Genomic DNA, 21,848 nt, shown 5'->3' with positions numbered 1-21,848 from the left:
CTTGCACCATGGTGGATTCGCTATATTTACATGGCAGAATACATGCACCCGCCTATAGGCGTATATTACTAACGCGCCCTTTAAATAACAAAAAAATATTGCGTTGTTTTCAGTTGCCTCAAAATAGCAACACGCTAATAATGCGCCTGAACACACCTCATTTTCAGACCAGCACGCCCATGGGCAAACAGATGGGCGCGAGTGCATTTGCTATTTAAACAACGGTTTATGCTGGACATGAAAATGATAAACTGTGTCGGGCAGAAACTAGCAAAAAACACTTGGTGTGACATTGCGCCGGGTGTATGATAGAGCCCACTGTCTTTATGAGTGAGTCATCAAGTAATTCATTCATTCAGTGCTGTATTTGTGATTGGCTCATTGAATCATTGACTCTCCCGATTCATTCAAAGCCATTCATTCATTCTGCTACTATTATTTCGTAGCAAAATAGAGCAAACAATATTGAACATATACTGCCTTTAAAATGTACGTCACTTAATATTATCTTTTTGTTTGTTGAACTGTTTAAAATCAAATGTCACATTTGCAATCATGTGGATATTTGGGAAAGATTGTATTCTTGCTCATATAATATATGATCAAAATTAAAAACAAGAAGGACTCACACAGGTATGTTTCAGTATCGAAGGAGTTTAAGTTTTGAATTGATCTCTATGCACTCTCTGTTTCTATATTTGTTCTTCATGCTAGTAAGCACTAAATCCCCACTTTTACAAAGGTACATTGTTTAGAACGGCAGTAATGTAGCTAAGGCAGCAATACTCTGCACACAATCTATCATATGCACGCTGCTTGTTTGGATACAGTCAGTTTTGACTGCAAAAGTTGAGGTAATCTGATTGGATGTCATGTATTTGACCTTTTACGGCACTACCATTTTCCCGTTATTACACTAGATGTGGCATTTACTGTTAGAAATACATTCTCAGTTTTAATGTTAAGGTGGAGTAGAATTAAATGAACGGCAAAACTCAGCATATTGTTTGCGTACCTGCTCTGTCACCTCACGTACCCCAGTTTGGGAACCACTGCACTGGTATATGTATTGTGCAAAAATAATAAAGCATTATTGCATCATTTACTTGGCAAAAAATGACGCAGGATAAAAAGTGTCACTACAGCAACGTTTCCCATATAAGACTATACATGGCTCTTTTTAACAGGGTACTGTGTCAAAATGCAGAGGAACAGCTAAATAATTAATTATTAATATCCATTCAATTTTGTATCTTGGCCAGTAGCAGTACTGAAATATATGTATAAATATACACTTGAAATACAAGATGTTATAAGACCTGCTTGTCAATATTTCCCATCAAAGCCAAGAGAAATAGGCTCATTTGGGACATATCCACATTTCTGGACTCACAATCATTTTGCCCAGCACTGGAAGGGGTGCTTCAAATCCCTTTGAAAAACGAAGCACAACCAGCAGTTCATGCTGGCTTCTCCGGGTGTACGTTATGTAGCATTTAGGACAGAGCCACCTGAGGCTGTGTTAAAACGGATCATGTGACTCGCTTCTCAAAGGGTTTCACAGAAGCGTGTGGAAAGCAAAGAGCACAAAGAGACTGCCAAGTGAAAAGAAACAAATACAGAGGAATTGGCAGCTTTAACTGGATGAAATACGACAACCTTCAAGAGAAACTGCCTGTCCTGGCTTACATATGTGTGTGTGTGTGTGTGTGTGTGTGCCCGCACGTGTGTGTGTGTGTGTGTGATTAATTCAAAATGCTTTTCTATTAACTGTGGTTCTCAACTGGTTGGCTATGACCAGAAAATAGGTTGTAAGTCTAACAGGGTCCCAGGGAAAATAATAATAATAAGAAGAATGAAAAAAAAATAAGCATAATAATACGTAATCAGAATTTAGCTCCAACCCTAATCAAGCTACCTGAAGTAATCCTGAAGACTTTGGTTGGATTTTTCAGGAGTGTCTGATTAGAGTTGGAACTAAACTCTTTGCCCACCCCTGCTGTAAAGAAAAGGTTGTGCGGAAAGTCCTAAAGCCCTTATATGGAGATGGTTTCGGTGTGTTTGATGCAAATTACTAACCTTGGGTTTGCAGTCACTCATGTAGTATAGCTTACTACAAATTCATTAACAACAGAATGAGGTTAATAACACATTCTTGTGCGTATGCACACGTTGTGAATTTGGTGGAATTTTTTGGAAGAATTGTCCTGTGTGTAAAAAATGTGTACTTTCTGCAAAATTATCTGCTAAATTATTAGTGAATCAGACCCAGTGCTTGTTGTCCAGTGTAAAATCTAGGTCCTGAAGTAAAACTAGTTGAGAACCACTGGTATAGTTTGGTATATATGGATGCTTGTTTTCGCCACGAAATAAAAAAATAAAAAAGGTAATTACGGCTTTTTATCTCACAATTCTGACTTTATTTCTCAGAATTGCAAGATTTAAACTCGCAATTGCGTCTTATAAAGTCAGAATTACAAGATATAAACTTGCAATTCTGACTTTTTTCCAAGAATCCTGACTTTATATCTCGCAATTCTGACTTTATATCACGCAATTCTGACTTTATAACTCACAATTCTGACTTTATATCACGCAATTCTGACTTTATAACTCGCAACTCTGATTTTATGTCTCGCAATTCTGACTATAACTCGCAATTCTGACTTAATAACTCGCAATTCTGACTTTATAACTCGCAATTCTGACTTTATATCTTGCAATTCTGACTTTATAACTCGCAATTCTGACTTTATATCTCGCAATTCTGACTTTATATCTTGCAATTCTGACTTTATAACTCGCAATTCTGACTTTATATCTCGCAATTCTGACTTTATAACTCGCAATTCTGACTTTATATCTCACAATTCTGACTTTATATCTCGCAATTCTGACTTTATAACTCGCAATTCTGACTTTATATCTCGCAATTCTGACTTTATATCTCGCAATTCTGACTTTATAACTCGCAATTCTGACTTTATAACTCACAATTGCGAGAAAAAAAGTCAGAATTGTGAGATAAAAAGTCACAATTACCTTTTTTATTTTTTATTTCATGGCAGAAACAAGCTTCCATAGGTATACAATGGTTACACATTGATATAATTCCCTCTAAATTCTGGAGAACTATATTCTGGTACTTAGTGAAAGTTAAATATAGGTCTGTGCCCTATGCACATTGACTTTTAAAAGATTACTATGGCTAAATCTTCCAAAGCCATCAGGCTTATGCTATTTAACTGGGATAAAGGTAATCAGCGTGGTTGTCTATTTCAAGCTGTTAAGGCTCTGCTGACTATTTCTGTCAGGTTTAAAGCCTCATATACAAGCACACAGAGAGGGAGGAAGGCGGCCTCTTTTTAATTAAATGAAAGATGCAAATATTTCAGCCATTGCTGTTCTAAGTAAAATAAGAGTCTGTATGCTGGCAAGTGTGCCCCACTGCCTTTCACAGCACAGGAGGTTCAGTACTAAACTTACTAGATGTTAGTGCAGTGAATCTAAAGACCAGACACAAGAGCAGTGTGGTTGCGCAGAATGCAGAAACATGCATGATTAGTGAAGTTTACATGAGCAATATACCTTTGAGGAAAAGAGCCGCAGGAGCTTTTGTCCACACAGGAAACAAAAAAAATATTAGAAAATTGAAAAGAAGAAAACAAATACAAACAAACCAACAAGAACAACAAGAACAACATAAAATAGACATACAATATAATATAAAAAAGGTTCTGAAATATACATAGACAGAGGAAGGAAGGGGGGCAAGGCAGCATATCTTAACAAGTTCACTGCATGTTGTAAAATACGGAATAAAAATGCTCATTCCTAAGGAGAAAACATCTACAAAGTGCAAGGATTAATTTAAAATACTATCAAAGTTACACTTAAATACAGTACTATTTGACATGGCTCATCCGATCAGAATTTACAGCTTGGAAACAGACATTTCTTATATATGTAAAGTACAATTCAGGCCTTTATTCATATAAGGGCATGTGTGTAGCAAACAATCATTACCAAACAACAAAAGAAGAACATAATCGCCTGAGGAGGAGACTGGTACACTTCCACTCTGCATAGATCAAAACACGTCTTCAGCAAAACTTGTTGTCATTTTATTTGATGAGTTTTTCTTCAGAGTGTGCCTTTGACTGGTTACCAAACTGTCAAATGTGGTTTGAAAATCATGACTCATTAATCTGCCTAACATTTTAAACCCCAAAATTAAATAAGACTTTTCTGGCACCCCTTTAATCATCTGAAAGTGGAACCACCCCATTTACTGAGATCAACCCTTCCCAAGCTACAGATATGAGCACCATGCTGAGATGAAAATCTAAGGCTGCACTTCAAACCTGCTGCTAAAATGATTTGGATTAAAGGGTTAGTACACCTAAAATTGAAAATTCTGTCATTAATTACTCACCCTCATGTCGTTCCAAACCTGTAAGACTTTTGTTCATCTTCGGAACACAAATGGAGATTTTTTTTGATGAAATATGAGAGCTTTCTGTCCCTGTATTGACAGTCTACATAACTGAAACTTTGACACTTCAAAAAGTTCATAAAGATATCGTAAAACTAATCCATATAAAATGAGTGGTTTAGTCCAAATTTTCTGAAGAGACTTGGATTACTTTATATAATAAAATTTAAGCTTTTATTCACATATAAACATTGATCAGCAAACATAAACAGAAGCTCACCCGAACCTGCTTGATGTACGAGAACGATGTACCTCTACGATGTACCTCTTTGCTGCATTCTGCGAAACACATGAATGATCCACATTGGTTCTTGTGGAAACTCAAATGTGCTGCATAACACATGAGAATGAACCTCACTGGTTCTTGCAGACGCTCAAACGTGCTGCGTAACACATGAGAATGAACCGCATTGGTTCTTGTGGAAGCTCAAATGTGCTGCGTAACACATGAGAATGAACCTCATTGGATCTTATGGAACCTCAAACCTGCTGCGTAACACATGAGAATGAACCTCATTGCTTCTTGCAGACGCTCAAACCTGCTGCGTAACACATGAGAATGAACCTCATTGGTTCTTGCAGACGCTCAAACCTGCTGCGTAACACATGAGAATGAACCTCATTGGTTCTTGCAGACGCTCAAACCTGCTGCGTAACACATGAGAATGAACCTCATTGGTTCTTGTGGAAGCTCAAATGTGCTGCGTAACACATGAGAATGAACCTCATTGGATCTTATGGAACCTCAAACCTGCTGCGTAACACATGAGAATGAACCTCATTGGTTCTTGCAGACGCTCAAACGTGCTGCGTAACACATGAGAATGAACCTCATTGGATCTTATGGAACTTCAAACCTGCTGCGTAACACATGAGAATGAACCTCATTGGTTCTTGTGGAAGCTCAAACGTGCTGCGTAACACATGAGAATGAACCTCATTGGATCTTGTGGAAGCTCAAACGTGCTGCGTAACACATGAGAATGAACCTCATTGGATCTTGTGGAAGCTCAAACGTGCTGCGTAACACATGAGAATGAACCTCATTGGATCTTGCAGTCGCTCAAACATGCTGCGTAACACATGAGAATGAACCTCATTGGTTCTTATGGAAGCTCAAACGTGCTGCGTAACACATGAGAATGAACCTCATTGGATCTTGCAGACGCTCAAACGTGCTGCGTAACACATGAGAATGAACCTCATTGGTTCTTGTGGAAGCTCAAACGTGCTGCGTAACACATGAGAATGAACCTCATTGGTTCTTATGGAAGCTCAAACGTGCTGCGTAACACATGAGAATGAACCTCATTGGTTCTTATGGAAGCTCAAACGTGCTGCGTAACACATGAGAATGAACCTCATTGGATCTTATGGAACCTCAAACCTGCTGCGTAACACATGAGAATAAACCTCATTGGTTCTTGTGGAAGCTCAAACGTGCTGCGTAACACATGAGAATGAACCTCATTGGTTCTTGCAGACGCTCAAACGTGCTGCGTAACACATGAGAATGAACCTCATTGGATCTTATGGAACCTCAAACCTGCTGCGTAACACATGAGAATGAACCTCATTGGTTCTTGCAGACGCTCAAACGTGTTGCGTAACACATGAGAATGAACCTCATTGGTTCTTGCAGACGCTCAAATGTGCTGCGTAACACATGAGAATGAACCTCATTGGATCTTATGGAACCTCAAACCTGCTGCGTAACACATGAGAATGAACCTCATTGGTTCTTGCAGACGCTCAAACGTGTTGCGTAACACATGAGAATGAACCTCATTGGTTCTTGCAGATGCTCAAATGTGCTGCGTAACACATGAGAATGAACCTCATTGGATCTTATGGAACCTCAAACCTGCTGCGTAACACATGAGAATGAACCTCATTGGTTCTTGTGGAAGCTCAAACGTGCTGCGTAACACATGAGAATGAACCTCATTGGATCTTGTGGAAGCTCAAACGTGCAGCGTAACACATGAGAATGAACCTCATTGGTTCTTGTGGAAGCTCAAACGTGCAGCGTAACACATGAGAATGAACCTCATTGGTTCTTGCAGACGCTCAAACGTGCTGCGTAACACATGAGAATGAACCTCATTGGATCTTGTGGAAGCTCAAACGTGCAGCGTAACACATGAGAATGAACCTCATTGGTTCTTGCAGACGCTCAAACGTGTTGCGTAACACATGAGAATGAACCTCATTGGTTCTTGCAGACGCTCAAACGTGCTGCGTAACACATGAGAATGAACCTCATTGGATCTTATGGAACCTCAAACCTGCTGCGTAACACATGAGAATGAACCTCATTGGTTCTTGTGGAAGCTCAAACGTGCTGCGTAACACATGAGAATGAACCTCATTGGATCTTGTGGAAGCTCAAACGTGCTGCGTAACACATGAGAATGAACCTCATTGGATCTTATGTAACCTCAAACCTGCTGCGTAACACATGAGAATGAACCTCATTGGATCTTATGTAACCTCAAACCTGCTGCGTAACACATGAGAATGAACCTCATTGGTTCTTGTGGAAGCTCAAACGTGCAGCGTAACACATGAGAATGAACCTCATTGGTTCTTGCAGACGCTCAAACGTGTTGCGTAACACATGAGATTGAACCTCATTGGTTCTTGCAGACGCTCAAACGTGCTGCGTAACACATGAGAATGAACCTCATTGGATCTTATGGAACCTCAAACCTGCTGCGTAACACATGAGAATGAACCTCATTGTTTCTTGTGGAAGCTCAAACGTGCTGCGTAACACATGAGAATGAACCTCATTGGATCTTGTGGAAGCTCAAACGTGCTGCGTAACACATGAGAATGAACCTCATTGGTTCTTGCAGACGCTCAAACGTGTTGCGTAACACATGAGAATGAACCTCATTGGTTCTTGTGGAAGCTCAAATGTGCTGCGTAACACATGAGAATGAACCTCATTGGTTCTTGTGGAAGCTCAAACGTGCTGCGTAACACATGAGAATGAACCTCATTGGATCTTGTGGAAGCTCAAACGTGCAGCGTAACACATGAGAATGAACCTCATTGGTTCTTGCAGACGCTCAAACGTGTTGCGTAACACATGAGAATGAACCTCATTGGATCTTATGGAACCTCAAACCTGCTGCGTAACACATGAGAATGAACCTCATTGGTTCTTGTGGAAGCTCAAACGTGCTGCGTAACACATGAGAATGAACCTCATTGGTTCTTGTGGAAGCTCAAATGTGCTGCGTAACACATGAGAATGAACCTCATTGGTTCTTGTGGAAGCTCAAACGTGCTGCGTAACACATGAGAATGAACCTCATTGGATCTTATGGAACCTCAAACCTGCTGCGTAACACATGAGAATGAACCTCATTGGTTCTTGTGGAAGCTCAAACGTGCTGCGTAACACATGAGAATGAACCTCATTGGTTCTTGCAGACGCTCAAACGTGTTGCGTAACACATGAGAATGAACCTCATTGGTTCTTATGGAAGCTCAAATGTGCTGCGTAACACATGAGAATGAACCTCATTGGTTCTTGTGGAAGCTCAAACGTGCTGCGTAACACATGAGAATGAACCTCATTGGATCTTGTGGAAGCTCAAACGTGCAGCGTAACACATGAGAATGAACCTCATTAGTTCTTGCAGACGCTCAAACGTGTTGCGTAACACATGAGAATGAACCTCATTGGTTCTTGTGGAAGCTCAAATGTGCTGCGTAACACATGAGAATGAACCTCATTGGATCTTATGGAACCTCAAACCTGCTGCGTAACACATGAGAATGAACCTCATTGGTTCTTGTGGAAGCTCAAACGTGCAGCGTAACACATGAGAATGAACCTCATTGGTTCTTGCAGACGCTCAAACGTGTTGCGTAACACATGAGAATGAACCTCATTGGATCTTATGGAACCTCAAACCTGCTGCGTAACACATGAGAATGAACCTCATTGGTTCTTGTGGAAGCTCAAACGTGCAGCGTAACACATGAGAATGAACCTCATTGGTTCTTGCAGACGCTCAAACGTGTTGCGTAACACATGAGAATGAACCTCATTGGATCTTGTGGAAGCTCAAACGTGCAGCGTAAAACATGAGAATGAACCTCATTGGTTCTTGCAGACGCTCAAACGTGTTGCGTAACACATGAGAATGAACCTCATTGGATCTTGTGGAAGCTCAAACGTGCAGCGTAAAACATGAGAATGAACCTCATTGGTTCTTGCAGACGCTCAAACGTGTTGCGTAACACATGAGAATGAACCTCATTGGATCTTATGGAACCTCAAACCTGCTGCGTAACACATGAGAATGAACCTCATTGGTTCTTGTGGAAGCTCAAACGTGCAGCGTAACACATGAGAATGAACCTCATTGGTTCTTGCAGACGCTCAAACGTGTTGCGTAACACATGAGAATGAACCTCATTGGATCTTGTGGAAGCTCAAACGTGCAGCGTAACACATGAGAATGAACCTCATTGGTTCTTGTGGAAGCTCAAATGTGCTGCGTAACACATGAGAATGAACCTCATTGGTTCTTGTGGAAGCTCAAATGTGCTGCATAACACACGAGAATGAACCTCATTGGATCTTATGGAACCTCAAACCTGCTGCGTAACACATGAGAATGAACCTCATTGGTTCTTGTGGAAGCTCAAACGTGCTGCGTAACACATGAGAATGAACCTCATTGGTTCTTGCAGACGCTCAAACGTGTTGCGTAACACATGAGAATGAACCTCATTGGATCTTGTGGAAGCTCAAACGTGCAGCGTAAAACATGAGAATGAACCTCATTGGTTCTTGCAGACGCTCAAACGTGTTGCGTAACACATGAGAATGAACCTCATTGGATCTTATGGAACCTCAAACCTGCTGCGTAACACATGAGAATGAACCTCATTGGTTCTTGCAGACGCTCAAACGTGTTGCGTAACACATGAGAATGAACCTCATTGGATCTTGTGGAAGCTCAAACGTGCAGCGTAACACATGAGAATGAACCTCATTGGTTCTTGTGGAAGCTCAAATGTGCTGCGTAACACATGAGAATGAACCTCATTGGTTCTTGTGGAAGCTCAAATGTGCTGCATAACACACGAGAATGAACCTCATTGGATCTTATGGAACCTCAAACCTGCTGCGTAACACATGAGAATGAACCTCATTGGCTCTTGTGGAAGCTCAAACGTGCAGCGTAACACATGAGAATGAACCTCATTGGTTCTTGCAGACGCTCAAACGTGTTGCGTAACACATGAGAATGAACCTCATTGGTTCTTGTGGAAGCTCAAATGTGCTGCGTAACACACGAGAATGAACCTCATTGGATCTTATGGAACCTCAAACCTGCTGCGTAAAACATGAGAATGAACCTCATTGGTTCTTGTGGAACCTCAAACCTGCTGCGTAACACATGAGAATGAACCTCATTGGTTCTTGCAGACGCTCAAACGTGTTGCGTAACACATGAGAATGAACCTCATTGGTTCTTGTGGAAGCTCAAATGTGCTGCGTAACACATGAGAATGAACCTCATTGGTTCTTGTGGAAGCTCAAATGTGCTGCATAACACACGAGAATGAACCTCATTGGATCTTATGGAACCTCAAACCTGCTGCGTAACACACGAGAATGAACCTCATTGGATCTTATGGAACCTCAAACCTGCTGCGTAACACATGAGAATGAACCTCATTGGTTCTTGTGGAAGCTCAAACGTGCTGCGTAACACATGAGAATGAACCTCATTGGTTCTTGCAGACGCTCAAACGTGTTGCGTAACACATGAGAATGAACCTCATTGGATCTTGTGGAAGCTCAAACGTGCAGCGTAAAACATGAGAATGAACCTCATTGGTTCTTGCAGACGCTCAAACGTGTTGCGTAACACATGAGAATGAACCTCATTGGATCTTATGGAACCTCAAACCTGCTGCGTAACACATGAGAATGAACCTCATTGGTTCTTGCAGACGCTCAAACGTGTTGCGTAACACATGAGAATGAACCTCATTGGATCTTGTGGAAGCTCAAACGTGCAGCGTAACACATGAGAATGAACCTCATTGGTTCTTGTGGAAGCTCAAATGTGCTGCGTAACACATGAGAATGAACCTCATTGGTTCTTGTGGAAGCTCAAATGTGCTGCATAACACACGAGAATGAACCTCATTGGATCTTATGGAACCTCAAACCTGCTGCGTAACACATGAGAATGAACCTCATTGGCTCTTGTGGAAGCTCAAACGTGCTGCGTAACACATGAGAATGAACCTCATTGGCTCTTGTGGAACCTCAAACCTGCTGCGTAACACATGAGAATGAACCTCATTGGTTCTTGCAGACGCTCAAACGTGTTGCGTAACACATGAGAATGAACCTCATTGGTTCTTGCAGACGCTCAAATGTGCTGCGTAACACATGAGAATGAACCTCATTGGATCTTATGGAACCTCAAACCTGCTGCGTAACACATGAGAATGAACCTCATTGGTTCTTGCAGACGCTCAAACGTGTTGCGTAACACATGAGAATGAACCTCATTGGATCTTGTGGAAGCTCAAACGTGCAGCGTAACACATGAGAATGAACCTCATTGGTTCTTGTGGAAGCTCAAATGTGCTGCGTAACACATGAGAATGAACCTCATTGGTTCTTGTGGAAGCTCAAATGTGCTGCATAACACACGAGAATGAACCTCATTGGATCTTATGGAACCTCAAACCTGCTGCGTAACACATGAGAATGAACCTCATTGGCTCTTGTGGAAGCTCAAACGTGCTGCGTAACACATGAGAATGAACCTCATTGGATCTTATGGAACCTCAAACCTGCTGCGTAACACATGAGAATGAACCTCATTGGTTCTTGCAGACGCTCAAACGTGTTGCGTAACACATGAGAATGAACCTCATTGGTTCTTGCAGACGCTCAAATGTGCTGCGTAACACATGAGAATGAACCTCATTGGATCTTATGGAACCTCAAACCTGCTGCGTAACACATGAGAATGAACCTCATTGGTTCTAGCGGAAGCACAAATATGCTGCGTAACACAAGAATGAACCTGACTGGTTCTTGCACATCAAATGAACATTCTTGAGCTTCGTTTACCACAACTGATGTCTGAGTTGTTTAATCTTTATATGTGAATAAAAGCCTAAATTAAATCTGTTCATCAAATGTGATTGTGTCTCTTCAGAAAATTTGGACTAAACCATTCAATTCATTTAGATTAGTTTTGATCTCTTTATGAACTTTTTGAAGCGTCAAAGTTTCAGTTGTGTAGCTGTCTATGTAGGGACAGAAAGCTCTCAGATTTCATATAAAAGATCTTCATTTGTGTTCTGAAGGTGAACGAAAGTCTTACGGGTTTGGAATGACATGAGGGTGAGTAATTAATGACAGAATTTTCATTTTTGTGTGAAGTATCCCTTTAAATACATCACTGCTCAGAGACACTGTTCAACAGAGGTGGTCCACACTGGCAAAGCTGATCAGGAAGGAAGACCATGTGGAGGAAGTTTCTAGCATGCACACTATAGCTCTGTTCCAAAACCTAGTGAGCCGTCTCATTGCCTACATAAGCATGTTGGAATCTTATTAGTGACTGATTTGAAATGCTCTTCATGGACAGCAACTATCGATCACTTCGATGCATCACAAATAGCTTTCTTCACAAAAAGGACACAAGAGACTCATCTAGCACTCAAATTTGATTCCTACAGAGTTAACATTAAAGCCTTAACATGTTGCTAAGCTAACAACACAAAACTGTAATAAGCACAGATTACATACATATAGTAGAATACAATACATACAGACTACAATATTACATACCGATTACAATACATAGCATACATAAACACTTTTAACAGTATTTTTTAATCAGTTGGGACTAGTTTATCACTTTGATCCATTCACAGTAAACTGCAGAATATATTCTTTCAGTCAAAGGTCTAGACATAAATACTTCTAATTTTGACATTTGAGTCATCAAGAATATATCCGTCCACCATCAGGCCAAGCCGTTCCCGTTGCTTAACCATTCCATTCTACGCCAATCTGGTCCAGTCGGTTAGTTTATATAATGCACCTTGCCGATGAAAAAGAAGGATACTAGGCCTATTTAATCATTTATTTGAATTATAAAAAATGTACTAACAACTCAAAATATGAGTTACTGTCAAGGGCAGGTAATTTGGAAGTAATGGATAATACAGAGACGGTATTACAATCCACTGCATTACAAGCTTTGAAGGTCCAAATTGTATAGTCCTAGCAATGTCAATGGACTACTTGCACAACTACTTCCACATTCCACTTATTACTACTCGGGAGTTTCTATTACTACTTTTTTATGGCTGTCAGTTGATTAAAACAATGAATCATGTTCTCTGCATTAACATGAATTATCTTGAACCTGCTGAAATGTTCCTATAAATATTTTCTTTCCAACTGTGCATTCTGAATAATAAATAAACTAGCCACTAACATGCAGCAGTCTAGTGCTCGTATTCTCGTATTTTCATTTAACAGTGTTTTTCTCTTACTGATCATATTTCATACCTGTTGGGTTTACATTTTAAAATGAATTTGACTGATAAAAAGGATAGCTGCATGCACTGGCGTTCCAGATCAGCTTGGGTTCTTTACACAGTAATCATCAGAATATAATTTATATTTGCATAATTTATAGTTATTACTACAATAACTACAAGTAACTTGTAACAATGACACTGTAAAATAAAGTGTTACTGATAATTGCGACTTTTTATCTTACAATTCTGACTTCTCAGAAATGTGAGATATAAACTCGCAATTGCAAATTATAGTCCAATTCTGAGAAAAAACAGACTGACATTTTTTTATCTTGCAATTCTGACTCTCTTCTGACACTCTCTTCTGACTCTCTTCCTCAGATTCTGAGGAAATTGCGAGTTTATATCATGCACTTCTGTAAAATAGTCAGAATTGTAAGATAAAAAGTCCAATTACCTTTTTTATTTTTTATTTAGTGGCAGAAACAAGCATCACGAAGCTCAGACTACTGCAAGTAGTCAATTATACTTGATGTTTATGAAAGCAAAACAAAAACTGCTGAGAATTTCGGTCCGAGAACACTTTGTCATCGTGCAGTGTCGAACCAAGCTCAAGTGGAAATACTATAACCGTTCCCTAACGTTCTTAGAACCGCTTGGCCCAATGGTGGAAAAGCGACTTATGTTTCCAGCTCTTTACAATCAGTACAATCAATACTCCCAAACAATTTGAGGTATATCATGCTGCACTGAAGGAATTCACATGGCTGCTGGATACTTTCGTCCATTTATAAATATATACACTACCTTAACCTCACCTTGTGCCTCTCAGGATTTCTAATCCAGAAGAATACAAGTGGTGCTGTCTTAGAATTTCACCAGAGCAAGGTATTATCTCCACATTAGGAGCACATTAAGCCTAGAAATGCTGTCTAGGCAGCTCACTAACTTGTGGAAGAGTGCTATTACTTGGAGTACTTTAGAGTACTCAAACCTTGACCCTAAAATAAACTACCAATTGCAGTTCTCAAATAGGCTAATCTTAGAATTCGAAAAATACTTACAACACTGGTAGCAAATACACTTTATAATATTGCTGTACTGTAGGTGATAATGTGAATTGCTTTAGAAAGTGTACTCACAGGATTTTTCCTCTTCTTGTCTTTGTTTTTGCTGGGCTTGCGGTTGCTCACAAAGTAGTGGAGAGTTCCATACTCAATTAGAGCGGCGAAAACAAAGATGAAGCACACCGATACGAAGAGGTCCATAGCTGTGACGTACGACACTTTGGGTAAGGACTTCCTAGCAATGGTACTCAAAGTGGTCATGGTAAGTACAGTTGTGATTCCTGGGGAACAAAGTAAATAACACTGAAATAAGAGCATGAAGATTTCAACATCTGTTGCATATGTATTACTGAGGTTAAATCTGTGATATTTATCTTTTACTGTACATGGCTAGTCCACACTTGTGGTTTGGCTTTTAAACCCCACTGGACAACAATATAAGCACTCATTTAAGAGACAACGTAAAACAAATCATTATCATTGCTATGAAAATATAAAAGAATAAGGTAAGGTGAATGTATAAATACTGCATATTTACTATTTGATTAATTAATTATTATCATGAATATTCATGAGTGTGAATTTTAATTGAATTGGTCAGAACCCACAAGACATTAATTTGGATTTGATTCTTCATATCGATCCTTTTTTGAAGCGACTTTGAGGTAAATTAGAGCATTTTGGGGGATTAAGTATTATGTACTATTAAAAAGTACACTTACAGAAGATACAGGGCAACATGAATCTTTACTTGTAAATATGAAGATACAATGACTCGTGATTTTAAATTGTAGTTTTGACCACCCCTGAAATGGGTCAAACCATTGACATCACCTGAGCAGTTTAAACCTTGCTCATTCAAGGAAGAGCCAATACAAAAAAAAAAAAAAAAAGATATACAGCACTTGCAAATCTCCATGCCTTTTAAGGGATGACAAAGCCAAAAGCAATACTGACTTAAAAGTCATAAGCTCATTGAAGCTGACTCCAATGGTTCAAAAGGAGGGCTTGTCAAAGCCTCCAACACCACAGATATATCCCAAAACAGAATGCCTTCCAGGCAGAAAATTCTCAACTGTCTCGCCTGTTTTTCACAGTTTTTACTAAACATTACTGGTGAGCATCTTGTGACAAAACAAGTTGATTTCAGATAAAACAGCTCAAACATGCATTTTAGTCTAGGACTAGGCTTAAGCCTTGTCTGTGAAACCGGGCATGAATGTCTGCCAAATCAGGCCCACAACCTGAGGGCATGAATGTCTCCCAAACCGGTTCATGCCATTCATAAAGCCTCCACTTCCCGGGCCCCAGCCCATATCTTGGCAGCAGGTCTGCCCCCTCATTCAAACTTCCTGGAATGTGAACTGCCCTGAGCAAAAAGGAATCTTGGGACCAAAGCAGAATGCACAGACTGACCTAGACAATGCAGCCTGTGTTGAGCCAAGCAGAGGCAAAAAGACTGAACACGTGCAGGAGACAGTCATACCTGCATCATGCAAGAAACCAGGATCATTCCTGGAAAAGTTGTTTGCTGCCTCGGCAGTAACACACTCTTATGGGTGTTTAACCTCAAACCCATCCTTAACAAATGATCAAGAACTAAGTGCCCGATGCCGGACCACCAATTCCTGTGATTGTGCTAAAATCAGCTAATTGTCAAGATAATTTAGAACTGTGGCCGAAGGAGTGTTGTTGAGTGAAGTCAGCAACGAGAGAGCGGGTTCAGGAGCAGAGTGGTAAGAAAGTGGGTCAACTTTCTGATAACTAACTGTTCCCTCTCTCTCAACAGACGGGGAGAGACTATATAAGCTGGCTGCCTGGGATGGGAAAAGATAGACAAGCCTGACCCAAAAAGAAATGTAATACTGAAACGCTAATTTTGTTGCGCTATGCACATTATTCTTCGTGTCTGTAAATAAAGCACTTGAAAATTATCCGGCCGGACCTGTCTTCTACTTCCCACATTTCCAATCTTGCTAAATACACACAACCTGGGGCCTCAACGGGGCCAGAGCCGAGTCCATACATTTTGTAAACATCTGAGGAGACAAGGCCAGGCCAAAAACTGGTAAGACACAAAAGAAAACCATAGGAACTTCCTGTCTCTCTAAACGATCTGAAATTGGAAGTAATCACCCTTAAGAACGATTCTGACAAACCTATTCATTCTGAAACTGAACCCCCTGAGCGTGAAATTCAGAGGACACAAATCCAGAATAGGATGCAGACCTCCTATCTTTTTCATTACTAGAAAATACTTGCTGCAAAAGCTACTTCCCCTTTGAGGAGGAGACACCTCCTCTGGGGGCAGTTGTGGCCTAATGTTCAGACAATCGGACTTGTAACCCAAAGGTCGTGGTTTCGAGTCTCAGTACCAGCAGGAAGTGTAGGTGGGGGGAGTGAATGAACAGAGCTCTCTTAGGTGGGTACCTAACCCTTTTTTCCAAAAGTCAGGTGAAGTCTCCTTTATATACAACCCGAATTCCGGAAAAGCTGGGACGTTTTTTAAATTTGAATAAAATGAAAACTAGAAGACTTTCAGATCACATGAGCCAATATTTTATTCACAATAGAACATAAATAACATAACAAATGTTTAAACGGAGAAATTTTACAATTTTATCCACAAAATGAGCTCATTTCAAATTTGATGCCTGCTACAGGTCTCAAAATATTTGGGATGGGGGCATGTTTACCATGGTGTAGCATCTCCTCTTCTTTTCAAAACAGTGTTAAGACGTCTGGGCATCAAGGTTATGAGTTTCTGGAGTTTTGGTGTTGGAATTTGGTCCCATTCTTGCCTGATATAGGTTTCCAGCTGCTGAAGAGTTTGTGGTCGTCTTTCGTTTAATGATGCGCCAAATGATCTCAATAGATGAAAGATCTGGACTGCAGGCAGGCCAATTCAGCACCATGTTCACATATGGCTTCTTTTTTGCATGATAGAGCTTTAGTTGGCATCTGCAGATGGCACGGCGGATTGTGTTTATCGACAGTGGTTTCTGGAAATATTCCTGGGCCCATTTAGTAATGTCATTGACACAATCATGCCGATGAGTGATGCAATGTTGTCTGAGGGCCTGAAGACCACGGGCATCCAATAAAGGTCTTCTGCCTTGTCCCTTACGTAGAGATTTCTCCATTTTCTCTGAATCTTTTGATGATATTATGCATTGTAGATGATGAGATTTGCAAAGCCTTTGCAATTTGACATTGAGGAACATTGTTTTCCACAATCTTTTTTTGACACAGATTGGAGAGCCTCTGCCCATCTTTACTTCTGAGAGGCTCTGCCTCTCTAAGACATCCCTTTTATAGCTAATCATGTTAAAGACCTGATATCAATTAACTTAATTAGTTGCTAGATGTTCTCCCAGCTGAATATTTTCAAAATTTCTTGACTTTTCAGCCATTTGTTGCTCCCTTTTTTGAGACCTGTAGCAGGCATAAAATTTGAAATGAGCTCATTTAGTGGATAAAAGTGTAAAATTTCTCAGTTTGAACATTTGTTATGTTATCTATGTTCTTTTGTGAATAACATATTGGCTCATGTGATTTGAAAGTCTTTTAGTTTTCATTTTATTCAAATTTAAACGTCCCAACTTTTCCGGAATTCGGGTTGTATATACCACTTACATATTTTATTCAAAGCATCTTTACAGTGATAAACAGGAAAATAATGATTCAGTGATGCAAACAGAATTCAATTCTGCTGTAAAGCAGCTTTATAAAGACATTAGTAAACAACTATTCAGTTGAAATTAGTTCAGTGTTGATTCAGTTTGGTTCAATACTTGTGTAAAGTTCATCAATTATGGAATGTGTTCAATTCATCTATAAAACAGCTTTCGAGAAAACAGTGACATCATCATCAGCTCAGTTCAGTTCTCATCCAATAGTGTCAGTGCATTCAAGTCAATAATATTGCAGAATATTAAGTGTCCCCAACTATGCCATCAAATAATTGAACACAGGTGACCGAGAGGTGTGGACCTGTGGAGCCACCATATCATGGAGAGATAACTTCCTGGGACAAGACAGAGAGAGTGGTCTGCGTCTCTGACCAGGACTGACAAACAGCTGGCCAGGGTCAAGAAGCCTTAGCTGCCGGCCTCAAGTTACCATATTGACAGGGATGCGGCCCAATCTCTCTGAAAGATTGCCAAAGCTGCAGCCTCGCTCTTCTGCCTCTCCACGGGTCATGCAGAGAACTGGAGCAGAAATTACTCAAAGGTGGTGCAGGCTCTCAAACCCTCCATGGAATAAGATACTGAAAAGTTGCTTACTGCTGTTTCGAAGTCTGGAACTTATTGACGACAGCAGAAACAGTGTCACCAAAAAGCATTGCAAGCCTCTGAACTCATAACTCCTCACATACAAACTTATCTGGAGCTTAAATCTTTATCGGCAAAGAGTGAGAGTAAAAGAGAGAACTCAACTAGATGGCTACGGTGGTTAGCAGATCTCCCTTCTTTCCATAAAAAAAAAGAGAAATGAGAATAAAGCATTACTGTCATTCTAAAACTTTAGTATTGCGGAAAAATAGACAATGTGCTAAGTATCGAATGAACATGTTGAAAAGCCAAGCATTTAACACACTTTTACGTGTCTTTGCTTGAGATCTTCCAAAATGCCATTGTGCTCACCCAGAGGAGATTACCAAGGAGAATAATCCACTTGAAGTGGATCGCTAAACACAATGAATCATTATACAACAACACAAGCAGATCTTTTTGAAGAAGAGAAATCTGAGCTCTAGACAGGAGACATTAGAAAAACATCACTGATATTTTTTGCACGATAGCAGTTTACATAATTTTTTTGCAAGTAAACCTAGTACTATAAATCGTACCGCACCTACCACCGATTGTAGATTGTAGAAAATACACTGAGGTTTTCAGCAAACTTCATGCGTTCAGAAATATTGTTTCAATGCGCTGATCTGGACTTATTGTGCACAAGTATTCTGCTGTGTAATAAAGAGGCCAACAATTGAGTATAATTGTCAGGGTTGGTTGCAGAGAGGTGAGGAGTGTTGAGGATCTTTTCCAATAGTACATTTATTCAAAGAAAACATTATCTTGAATATTGTTTAATTGCTATGCTGAGGATATTCAAATCTATGTGCCTTTTAAGCAAAATGACAACCATAGTTTAAGTTCTTTATCCTCTTGTTTGTGGGTTATTAAATCAATGATGAATAAATCTCAATGAGACTAAAACTGTGGCAATTGTGTTTGGACCTCTAACTGTCTCTGGCAGCATAAATCAAATTTTGGGTAGTTTGGCCTCTTATGTTAAGCCCTCTGTTAAAAATTTGGGCATCTTTGATTCTGCTTTGAAATTTGATAAGCGTATAAATGCATGGTTAAATCTAATTTCACTCCATTAAGACTCCTAGCCAAGGGTAAGAGTTTTTCTTTTTATCTTTTTTATCTTTTTCAGAGTTCAAGAGAGTTAAACATGCCTTTATTTCATCACGACTAGACTACTGCAGTTCAGTTTTTACAAACAGTCCAAAATGCAGCTGATAGACTTTTGGCTGGTACTAACATATTACTAACACACTGGTACTAACACAACCTGGCATATTGTTGTTATGCAGAAGACACTCAGTTATATCTACCTATGAAGTGTAATGAAATAAACGCCATCTGCTGTGATTGGCTAATTTCATTGCACCATATCCACACTCTCCTTTACAACATGTCATGTGTTTTAATACTTGAGATGGCAAGTGCTGTGATAGAGCCGTTTGAGCCTGAATCAGATTTCAAGGCAGAAGAAATTGAAACGACCAGGTATGATTTTATTAGAAACACTCAAACAATGATTTGCTTGGTGTCTTAATAATGTTAAACGCTAGTTTGACGTTTATTACAAACACACTGTAACACCATGTCTACACCGGACACGAGAGGCGCAATGTAATAAAAGACCCATTATAATTAGTAAATGCTGTCTACACTGGATGTGGCATGACACAACACGAGAAACCCCTGACATTAAACTGATGCCTTGTTCAATTTCTGATGTACTCCATGCACTCGTGCTACTTCTAAAATGAAGGACAAATGGATTTGGAATGTTTGCTTTGTCGTGTTCAATGTAGACATGGTGAGAAAATAAGTGTACTTACCTGCATTGTCTCAGAGGACAAAATGCAAAATGCCATTACCAGAGATGGTATTTTAATTTAATTTAAAATTAAAATACAAAATACCTCAGTTGAAATGTATCAAAATAAAATACCAAATATTGTGTGGGAAAAATTTATTTAAATACAAATACGGTATTTTGTATTTTGAAAATACGCAAAATACATGTGAAATTGGCCATTCAGTGAAGTAACACTATTAGGCTGAAATCTAGCTGAGGCTACGTCTGTACACATTTTCCCCCTTCCAAGAAGTTAGTGATGCGGTGGGCTGGGCTTTTCCGCACACATTCATCAGATTCTACAGCTGGACTTGGACCCTGCATCAGGGTTTCAGGTGCTTCTGTCCTAAGCTGTCCTCGACATGATTCACACTAGGAATCAAGGCACTTAACATTCCCATAGCATCATCTTTGACGCAGCGTAAGGTTCCCTCGAAAGAGAACATCTCGGTAGGGAACAAGAGGCTGCGTCGCCTTGCCATACTTAGAGAATTACTTCAGCCAATCAGAAGCTGACGATGGTTGGCCTGGGTATCATTTATAACTTGAGTGATTACACAAGTGCTTCAGACACAATTACACAGAAGCGTCCCCATAGCGTCATCTTCAACATAGCGTCTTGTTCCCCACTCAATGAACCATGGTTACAGTCGTAACAGAGATATTCTCTTTTGTGGCATATTGCATTTTTAATAATTCTTTTTTTAACATCACGCATATGCCGCTCTTTATTACTCATTCGTCCATGTTTCTTTATTACTCTAATGTTTCAATAACTCTTGCCAATTAAAAGCTGCATGGATATATTTGGATACTGAAAAACTAAATCGATTCACATTTTATTATTATCGCCACAATATATATTGTCATATCACTCTGTCCTAGCAAGCTTTCAAGTGATATATAGTTTGTCAAGATTACTTTAGGTTTAGACTAAGATATTATTGTTATAAGAATGTAATGGCAAAAGTCCCACATGCTTAAAAAATAGTGGTTAAAAACATTTGTATAAATCATAAGTTCTGATATTTATTTTTTTGTAATTGTGAAAAGTATTGACATTAAACGTTTACAGTTTGTACCTGATTCTTTGATGTTTTCCATAGTGTAATCTTTGGGGAAATTTAATCCAATGCGGGTCAATTTGACCCTCTCCAACAAAATCATACCCAGAAATAACACAAAGGTTAAATTGAAGAATCTCTACTCTTTTGCATATTATTGTCCTCAGATGCATTGAAATTTATAGTGGTGTGTGTGTGGTGTTTTATTGCATTTGTGTAACAGGTGTTTTGTAATCTTGATTTTGCAAAACACTTTGGTCAGATTGTGTTGTTATTAAATGTGCTATAGAAATAAATGTTGACTGAACAAATGAACAGGAACTAAACACACAAAGAAACTAAACTAAGAAGACTAAACATGACAATAATGATAGATATTGTGAAGCATGCATATCATCCTAGATGCATGATGCTAAGTATCAGCTACATATCCATGTGCATACAAGGGATTTAGATATATGTTCTGTTTAAATTTACATATTTACATTTTTTTTCATCTAATGGAGA

The 21,848-nt window shown here is 39.5% G+C and overlaps 1 protein-coding gene and 1 long non-coding RNA gene across 4 annotated transcripts in view; both read right to left on the bottom strand.

Moving 5' to 3' along the window:
• Window positions 1-21,848, bottom strand: part of gabrg2 (gamma-aminobutyric acid type A receptor subunit gamma2) — a 97,999-nt gene that overhangs the window by 4,400 nt on the left and 71,751 nt on the right. The window contains exons 8-9 of the mRNA XM_051878330.1: window positions 14,194-14,399; window positions 3,589-3,612 (exon numbers count right to left, since the gene is read on the bottom strand). Of these exons, the coding sequence (XP_051734290.1) occupies window positions 3,589-3,612; window positions 14,194-14,399 (230 nt within the window). The remainder of the gene's footprint in view (window positions 1-3,588; window positions 3,613-14,193; window positions 14,400-21,848) is intronic.
• On the bottom strand, window positions 6,273-9,097 carry LOC127504019 (uncharacterized). Of its 3 annotated transcripts, XR_007927279.1 has the most exons (5): window positions 8,930-9,097; window positions 7,625-7,922; window positions 7,446-7,518; window positions 6,777-6,862; window positions 6,273-6,458 (listed from the first exon to the last, which is right to left on the bottom strand). It is a non-coding gene; the product is annotated as an uncharacterized LOC127504019 (long non-coding RNA). The 3 variants fall into 3 exon arrangements; XR_007927280.1 differs by lacking the exons at window positions 6,777-6,862; window positions 7,446-7,518 and adding an exon at window positions 6,545-6,617 and having other exon boundaries at window positions 6,273-6,438; XR_007927278.1 differs by lacking the exons at window positions 6,273-6,458; window positions 6,777-6,862 and having other exon boundaries at window positions 7,378-7,518.

The sequence above is a fragment of the Ctenopharyngodon idella genome, chromosome 21, assembly GCF_019924925.1.
Source record: "Ctenopharyngodon idella isolate HZGC_01 chromosome 21, HZGC01, whole genome shotgun sequence".
Classification (NCBI taxonomy): Eukaryota; Metazoa; Chordata; class Actinopteri; order Cypriniformes; family Xenocyprididae; genus Ctenopharyngodon; species Ctenopharyngodon idella.
This window is presented reverse-complemented; position numbering and strand designations above follow the sequence as displayed.